Source organism: Anguilla anguilla, chromosome 5, assembly GCF_013347855.1.
Source record: "Anguilla anguilla isolate fAngAng1 chromosome 5, fAngAng1.pri, whole genome shotgun sequence".
NCBI lineage: Eukaryota > Metazoa > Chordata > Actinopteri > Anguilliformes > Anguillidae > Anguilla > Anguilla anguilla.
In genome coordinates, this window is record NC_049205.1 from 16,608,680 (window position 1) to 16,618,606 (window position 9,927).

The 9,927-nt window shown below is 40.0% G+C and overlaps 1 protein-coding gene across 1 annotated transcript in view; it reads right to left on the reverse strand.

The window, feature by feature from the left end:
• LOC118226720 (platelet-derived growth factor C-like) overlaps window positions 1-9,008 on the reverse strand; it is a 37,190-nt gene extending 28,182 nt beyond the window's left edge. Inside the window, exon 1 of the mRNA XM_035416539.1 lies at window positions 8,136-9,008. Coding sequence (XP_035272430.1) covers window positions 8,136-8,247 — 112 coding nt within the window. The 5' untranslated portion in view covers window positions 8,248-9,008. The remainder of the gene's footprint in view (window positions 1-8,135) is intronic.
• Window positions 9,009-9,927: the final 919 nt, after the last annotated feature.

Genomic DNA, 9,927 nt, shown 5'->3' on the forward strand with positions numbered 1-9,927 from the left:
GAAAAGCGGATTCACCCATTAGGACTTCAGTTAGTCAGGATAATTCTAGGGTTGAACCATTATTCTGAATTTACTTCATAATTTATAATCTGTCACACTGCAATTATTCTGTCCTGTTCCAACATCCACAGGCTCCTCTAAGCAGTTGTCTGGGGACCTAAAAATAAAGATAATTGACTTTTACAAAATAGGAGAATGCTAAAAAAAATAATAAAAAGCTCTCAATGCTTCAGGCTAGCCATTTCAGCTGTCAGTAATACTGTTTAGAAATGGCTAAATTGAACACTTTGGATCCAGAAGGTCAAGACTTGCCCAAAAGCTGGTCCGATCTGCACAACAAAACCCACCGATCACTGCAAAGAACATGAAGAACAGTTTAGCTGACACTGGAGAAGCTGGTGACAGGCCCACAATGCAGCGTACACAACAATGATCTGCAAAGACAGAGTTTTAAGAAGGAAGCCTGTTCCACAGCCTCATCACGAAAGTCAGCATCTACAATATGTGAAAGAAAAACCCTGATTAGCCCGAAGCATTTTGGAACAATGGAGTATGGACTGATGAAATTAAAATTAAACTGTTTGCCCACAACCAAAGGAAGATGTGTTTAAAGAAAAAGGGTGAAGCATTTGAGGAAAAGAACACCTTGCCAACTGTTAAGCACAGGGGTGGATCTATTACAGTATGCTTTAGAGCTGTGTAGCAGCCAGTGGAACAGGAAATATTGTGCAGACAAAAGGAAGAATGGATTCGACTAGATATCATATGATAATACATTAAGCTAATGTCCCAGAGACAGTCAAGACCGTGAAGTTGAAAAGACGTAGCCAAAATTTGCATACAACTGTATTAATGATTTTTTCTGTGTACAAACAAATTTGTGTGTGTTAATATTAACATGCAGTTATCACTGGCAAGGACTGAAAAAATGTTTGTTTTGCCTAGTAAAAAATAATCTGAACATCTGTTATAGAATAACTTGTCTGTAATCCATTCAAACATATTACTTAAACTATGTCATCAAATGTTTGATCTTTTAATCTGTGATTCTAGGGGGGAAAAGTAACTCAGTAATTTTCCTAAATGTTGTGGTTTGACAGTAAATATTTTTATTTTCAAATGACCAGATCTACACCCCTAAATGACAGGACAATTTGATAGCAGAACAGTGGAATTATTATCTACAATCAATACAACTAAATCAGTGAACACTTACATTCACTGCTCAAGAGCTACTAATTTTGGAAAAATCGATTTGCACTGTGCATGACTCACGACAGATTGACTGCAATTCTCCAGTGTTGAAAAATAGCACAAAATAGCCAAAAGTAATCTCCCTTACTGTATGGCTAATTTCATATTTTACCATCTGGTTGAATTTGTACTGATAGAAGGTTGAATCTAAATCTATTAGCCTTGATTCCCAACAAGCAATGCTAATCAGATGTCACACACACAAATGACTTTAGGATTCTTTTATCTCTCTTTCCCTCTTTGAAAGTTCCAAATTCCAACACATTCTTTCTTTCTGCAGGCCAGCGATACACAATCTCTACAGTATGTACTGTAAGTCCAATGAGAGAGGCAGTGCTGTAAGAAACATGAATAGTTCAACAAACAAAAAAACTCCCTGGCCTGCCCCTTACATACAAATTCACACACAGGCTTCAACAGTTATGACAAATGCCTTCTTGTCTTCACTGTGTAATTGTGCTGTTCGTCATCGGAAAGATGATCATTTTTGCTGAGGCTGGACTCCCTGCAGCCACACGCAGGACGCAGATTGTGTTACCACTGGCAAAGGGAGGACCGGTAGCAAGGAAATGTGACCTTCGAGTACACATCCACCCATCTCCTCGCTGCTTTCAGGATATCACTCACTTTCTACCAGCTGTGATCATCACTGATGCAATTGTAAAGAAGTCGTCACTGAAGATGATGTCACACAATATCAGCATTTCGTAAACCGTGACTTTTTGTTTAGTTTTATGTTACAAGGGTTTGTCTGATGGTACCGTGCATTAATCAGCAGATTTTTAAAAATAATTATTTTGCTTTATTTCAGTGACTTTTAGCACAAACTGGGGACTGCATCTCCCACTTGAATATTTGACTGGTGTATCTGACTTCAGACAAGCATTGTCGAAGGAAAACAAAAATAAGGTACAAATTTCTGGTGCACTGAGCCTGCTCAACCAACCGTTAAAGTGCCCTCACAGTATGAGCCTTTTACGACTTTCTCAATCTCGGAGCAATGCACCGCTTGATGAAAGACAAGCAACAGAATAAACTGCATTTTTGGATCATCCCAAACAGGTACTGACTGCCACGAGCTGTAGCCAGGCATGCCGGTTTCACTACCAATGAGTGCACCTGCAGTATCGATACAGCAAAACAAAATGAGCCTGCGATAAAAAATTAGATAAAAATATGCCAGCAACACATCTGTTAACCTGACTGATACATTACACAGTAACGGAACATAGTTCAAACAGTACAGTTGAATCTCATAACTTTAACTGGTGTAATGTGAAACGGTGTTTGGCTTCCAGGAGGCATAAAGCCACCCTGCTTGCAGACCACCATGTCTCGCTAATTAAAGCACCCAAGTGTTGGAAAGCAGCTCTCACACGTCAGTTACGCAGCATGTGAGACATTTACAAAACTTTGTATTTGGAGGGAAAGGGCTTAAGCCAGGAGGACCATTAGTCCGAGATTCGGTGCTGGTGGTCTACCTTTGACGCGCCTGGATACGGGGTTGTGCAGTCGTGTCAATCCCAGGAGGTGAACTGAGAAAGGAACTTGTGTAATGGCCCCACAATGCACTCCTGTCACCATAACACTCTGAGGGCAGAAACGGCACAGAGGCCTTGTTCTGCACTTCTCTTTGTGTTATGCTCGGAAGACAAATATTTAACGTACAAGTTTATTTTTGCACGCTCTGCTCGAAATGTTTAAATTCTGCAGAGACATGAGATTTTATCTCCACAGCAGCCTTAAATAGGAATATTCCAAGTCCCTGGTAAAGAATTCTTTTTTTTGTACATTATGCATTTCCATTTGAGTTTTTATTATTTTATTTTTTTACTCTTGTTGTTGAAAAATTGAAAACTTAATAATCTTTTTGCCAGTAATACAAATTTTGTCAATAACATAAATGTTGTTTAAAGGCATGTGGTCAGTTGATTGACATTGATTGACTGTGGCATGATCGCTATACATCACCCCCTAGTGGCAGCACACTCACACAGCACTCCCAATGCCCCAACCCCCAAACTCCCCGACACAGTTCACATGAGACACTGAAACTCCATCCTGACCCACTTAAATGAGAAGCCTATCCCTTGGGAGAGCCTACCCCCCAAAACCAGGCAGGATGTAATACGCTTGCATGCCAAGTGTATTAGACCGTATTAAAAAATGGTCAGGCTGCAGAAACATCAATGCAGCAAAAATCCAAAACCCTAATCCACAACTCATATTAGTCATCAAACCTATGGACCACTGGCAGACAAAAGTCTGCTCATAGAGTCCGGTAAATCACCTTCAATAAAATGAAAAATATAACATGGCCGAACACATAAAACGTAATCCTTTGCTACATATGATTAATTATGCATTTACTACTTATGGTCAGAGGTCAGAGGTCATAGTAAAAAGTGACACCACATAATGCGTAAAGAAGGATGTGCTACCGAATTAATTAACATTTTGGACATTAATAACATCTTCAAAACATCATTCGTTCCAACCAACAATTAGTATTGTAAACAAAAGTAATCTTCTTACACTCATACCTGTTATATTATTAATCCAAAAGGAAATCAGAGAGAAAATAATAGCTATAGAGGGTCAGGGGAGCAATGGTGCAATCTGAAGTGGTGGATCTTCAGTCTGCATCAGAAGAAGGATAGGGCTTTGGCTGTCCTGACCACAGTTGGAAGCGGTTCCGCAACCAAGGGCCAGAACAAAAGACGTGAAATGGGAAATGTTGCTTCGAGGTCTAATTCATCTCAATGCAAAATCAATACTTTATTTTCAACAGTACAGAATAACACCAGGGGCAGCAACCTAGACATAACCCTCATTTCAAATTGTGGCAGTCAGTTGAATGCTTATACTGTATATTAATGCAAATCAAAGACAATTACAATCCTGATACTGGCCCAGGAGCCAATTATCTCAAAGCTCATTGCTCCACTCTATTTGTAAACACTTTTAAATTTTGAATAACAAAAAAAGCAAGCATTTCTGAAGCAGGAACCACATGAGAGATATTCTTAATTTATCACGCCCTGCATGTTGACTTTGTGTTTTTTTCCAGTGGAGGTTTAAAAAAGAATCCCTTGGAAGAAGTAGTTGAAGAAACTTGGTCTATAGTCCACCTTCTAGTCGATAGGGATCTCCATCCCAAGGACACACTTAAGATAGAAAGATTGGTTTAATATTGTGTGCAATGAGAGGTAATGAGATTTTATATTAAAAAGGGTAAACAAGATCTAATTTACCAGTCCCTGAGCAAAACCTCTTTCATTTTGTTGAGTGCAGACAGCCTGCTTCTTATGCACTTTTTACTTTATTCCGACAGGACGGAAGCAGAGAGGGGTGCAGACAGAAATGGGCTCACCGTACCAAATGTACCACGGGGGGTAATCGAGCCCACAGCTGCACCAGAGGATTTGTATGGATTCAGATTCGGTCACCTTGCGAACAATGTCACTCAGTCTTACACCTTAAGCAACACTTGGTTTAAACGGTTGATTTCTTAAAGGAGGATATCAATGAAGGGTATATTTCAGCAGTTAGAACCATAAGTATCACAGCATGTTTGATCATGTCTGGGACCTGTGCTACCAGATCCAGTATGGTCTTAAGCTCCCATCATGATTCCTGCTGACTTGATTTCTTCAGCAGGCATACAAGGGAACATTTAATGATATCAAGCATTTCTCATTGCATCATGAGAAATAAATAAGCATTTTACGAGATAATTATCTTTCATCACTACGTACACCTAACTGAAGCTTGAAATTTGACCTTTTCGGAGGGTGCAAAAGTCAGCAGGGCTTAGAAAATTGATATTGCCCCAGGGAAAGTGAGTAGTCAGATGGACAGAACGGTGGGGTTTAAAATTCAGATAGACCCCAAGATACCTTTGAAGCTAAATCAGTATGTGAGAGGCTGCTAGCTCTCTCGGCTCTCACGGTGACTGTTAGTAGTTTGTCGCTTGGCCTCATATTCGACCCATAAAAGGCAGCGGTAATACCGTAGAGTGTTAAGCTCACAAATGCTGGTAACAATTTGGTCTTCATCTTGGTTTCAGCTAATTCAGAATGATCATGTTTCATGCATCTGTAGGCTACAATTCAAGGGTCCTGGCAGGCAAAGGAGATTCGTTTTTGCCATGCTAATGTTACATGGGCACTAGACTGTGCACAGCAGTCAACACTCATCTGTCTTCATCATTTTTACATGTGCATGAAGGCAACAGGAATGTAGCAAAAGGGCTCTGAAATATTAACAGCATGTCCAAGGGGATCTTACATGTTTGTCTTGTTTCCATCAGGCCCCAGCTGAGGCTACAGGAGATGCAAAAAAGAAAGCCCTTTTAGCGCAGTGTCTGCAGCTGGCTTGTTAGATGTGGTCAGCACACGGAGATGAAATGCTGTGGGTGGGCCGTCCCAGACACTGATGGGAAGAGGTAATGAGATCATGTTGGGAGTAAATGGTTTTCGACTGTTGAACAATTCTACTGATAATTCTCTCTGTTACAAAGAGGAACCAGAGCTAGTCAACTGGCACTTTTTCCATTAACATTTTATCATTCAACATGTTATCCATCCACCTGTTTTCCATGTTAAGTCTACTCCGATAGAAGTGCATTTTATTCTTATAGAGTTTTTTTTTTTTTTTTTTTTTTTGTCCTTACTGGCCCCATTACAACTTTTAGCATTTTAATATTCACACATTCCTAATACATGAGTGTAATAATATATTGACCACCTCCTACCATAACATCTTAATACATGCATGAATCAAGCACATTTAGTTTTAAAAAACTTGATAAATTGGTAATTTCATTGCTGAGCTGCTCTGCTGATACAGAATTGGATGTGACCACCCTTCAAGCTTTTCACATAAACATTTATTTTTGCCAACCCACTTATTTTCTTCATGAAATATTATTTTACCTAGAGGACGTTTTCGTGAAATACACGTACCCTAAGTTGGTCATAATGATCATGGGCTATTTCACTGTGTTTACATTGTATGTATGTGCTTCAACTTCTAAAGAAATCCTGTGTTGGGGTCCGTGTCTACAGGTCACCCAACTTCCTGGGACAGCGTTGATAGTCATCATGTGTACTGGCTTTAATGAATGGAACCGCTGAGACCAGAAGCTATTACCGCCACAGCTACTATGTGTGTATGGCGCCGCCTTAATTTTACACAGATCAATAGCGGCTAGTCTTCGGGTATCTGATATGAGCCATTCAGGGGAAAAAATAACACTGCTGTTCATGTCAAAGGTTAGCCGCTGTCTGCATTTTTCTTCAAGGTTTTTTCGGGTGATTTTTAAAGGCTTTCCCCACGCCCAATGTTTTCCAAATCCAGCCTGATTAGGCTAATCACGGGGCATGCCTTTGATGAGAAGAGAAGCCCTCAACAGACCGCAGGTGCCTCATGTCATCGCGTGAACAAACCGCGCGCTGAGACAACGTTCTTCTCGCCAGACTAACAAAGATGTTAACTGAAATAAGCGTCTCACGTGGGTCTTTGCACATTTCAGCGTCTACTCCATAGGTTGGCAACGAGGGTCGTGTTTCTGCTTTTCATGCCAACTCCTGGCCTTAAGTTCTTAATTATCCTTAGCCATCTGACATTTTAGCTACAGTGCATTTCTTGATAAGCTCACGAATGACCCCAGAAGACTGTTCTTGTGTACCTATATGACGTTTTTCTGTGATCAAATCTGGGAGTTAACCAGAACCACTGTTGGTGTACACAGCCAATTAGCTCATTTAGCCAGTGTAATTGATGGAAATAAAAACCTGCATAGACACCGGCCCTCCAGAACCAGAATTGCCCACCCATGGTCTACTCACACGCACTATGGTAGACTAATAGGAAAAGTGTTTATTGCAAAGGCTACTACGCTTACTATCTCACTATCTGAGAGACTGAAATATCGCTCAATAATATAATGCACAGTAAACGGTATAACTGCGCCTGGATTTAGTCGGTTCTGATTGTAAAATGTTTACAGCATGCTGTAATATTCCATTTTGACTCATACCAACGCCTAAACTTTGTTACACTAAATAATATTGAGACTTTACTGTATACATTCAAGCGATTTTCCTATTTCATGTGAAAATGCGATTTAAAGTGGGAAAACTAATAAAATAAGAAAATCCATAGATGCCTTGCTGTGTGAACTTGATATGAGAACTTGATATAACGCATAAACTTCAAAATGCAGAAAGCAGGTGAAGGCAGTCTTTATGTGGTTGATGACGCATTCAGGGGTTAAATGTTCTTTCATTTTGTTATAGAACCTTTAGATTTAAAATGAAAGAAAAGTTCATTCTGAGCGGAAGGCATCCGCAGAGGTCTCACAACCACACGCCAATAAATGCCTTCAGGTAACCAGGAAACATTAAATACGAATTACTACAGGCGAATCATTTTATATAATGAAACACATCAAAGTCGTGCAGTTAATTAGGACGCAGCTAAGTTCACTAAAGTCGGTGACGAAACTGGTTGAGGGAAATGAACTGTAACTCAGCAAGAGTTCAGAAGGTAAACAAATTACACAGCCTGGGGCTGTTCGCTCGGCATGAAAGAAGCCTTTTAACAGTTAAACTGGAACCTGCTCTCCAGAGACATGCGATCAGAGAGGCCGTTCTGCACACACGTTTCGGCCTTCACTTGAAAGCTTTAAGTAATTTCCATTTCCTCCGCAGGTTTACGCAGTTCTCACAGAACAAGAAGCGTCCATTCATAGGCATTAACAACTCCAATGCCGGGGGGTGTACCTTGCACTCCTTATAAATTGACCACTGAACCATGCGTTAAAAAAACGATATACGTTATTGTCCAAAATAACATGAGATCATACATCTGCTTACCATTTTGCTGCTTCATTGGTGTATGGGGGAGCTTGCTGCTGACGCTTGACTCGGCTTGCGATCCATGTTGTTGGACAGACGATGCAAAGAGGAACAATAATGACAGGATCATTTGGGATTAATATAAACGGCGAGTGTGCACTTCAGGACTGTCGTTTCTTCTATTGAATTTACCATGCGACCTTTGGAAGAAAGCGGTTATCTATATTCGGAAACATCTGTTGGAGATCAATAAGAAGTAGCATCGACATAATCCCATCCAGAAGTGTATTTCTGTCATTAAAAAACAGGCTATAAATAAATTACATTTTATTATATAGTGCACCCATAGACTTTTTAAAAACGACGATGATAAACTTTCGGGTCCGCTCAGAACCAGAGCAGGATGCACACTAGGGGCACCTGTCAACGTTTGGAAAGTTTACTTCAACTTTTGCAAACAAAATGAGCTGCTATTGTATGCCGATTTGCCAGCTGTACATTGCGATGTACAGTAGCCTTAATGACAGGCGTGGTGAAGCGCGCAGTGCAATTAAAGTAATCCCGTGCTGATTCGAATAGTTTTTATCCAAGAGAAATGTACTCGTCTCCGAGTGGGTGGTTCTTTAGGTAAGACACTTCCCATGTAGTTTGCTGTTTCTTCCTAGCCCTGGAGTCCCGGCGCTTGCAAGTACTTTACGAGCCAGGCATTCCAACCAGAGATGTGTTTCGCGCTTTAGGTAAGGGTATCTGCCAGAATATCCGTGTGATCCCGCGCAGTCTGAGTTGTTGTGTAAAGTCTGATCCCATGTATAGCACACAGAATTAAGAGGCAGCGCTGACTCGACAGGGTCCCTGCTGAATCTTGTGAGAACGAAGACTGCCAACTGGCGATTCAACAGGTGCTACACATAAAGTCAAACTTTGGAGCGAAGGAAACTCCCCCCAGGGAAGCGTTAACCGTGCAGTTGCTGCCCAAGCCACCGAGTTAAATAACATAGCTCTAATATATTCTAAGATGTATGTAATTCAGTTGCATAGTGGTAAAATTAGTCTTGTATGTTTTTCTCACTATAGCAAGTTTCTGTTTCTAACTGTAAAAAAAAAAAAAAAAAAAAAAAAAAAAAAAAAAAACTGACTATTCAAAAGATCTGTTGGTTTTAAGAGTGGAATTGTCAACAAAAAAAAAATCTATACATCGCACCTATAATATCATTTAGAGTCCTCATTGCCATAAACAAAAGTATTGAGTTATCAGGCTGTGACAGCTCTCAGAGTAAAATGTCCACTGTTAATTCAGCTCTTACAGAGTAGGCTACATATGAGTCCAATAAGGAGTTGATTTAACACTGCACATTTTGGGACCAAAGCTCATACTCAGCCTTCCAAGAATACGATATGGAGGACAATGTAGTTGACAATATCAAGATTTATACGTTGATAATACAGTGAAATTATTGCCCTAGATTCAGTTTCTGCATGACTTCATTTGGGGGGATGACAATGCTGTTTAATCCACGGCAGAAAATAGGTAATTCTTTTACTGAACTTTCAAGGTGATTTAGCAGCTTGCTTACTCCCAGTTACATTTTCTGTTTACTCTCTGAACCTGCAAACTCCCTTTTATCTGATTGAATTGTATCCTGCAAACATTTGGAAATAAAGGTTATGTATATATATGTATATATATATTCTGAAAAATGCATTTAAACTTGCTGGAAAAGTGCATGTACTGTAACAGGTGCACTGCTTATTTTTATTGCTGTGATTATCAATAGAAAATGCATTATCTAAAGGAAGTTAATTCGTTTTG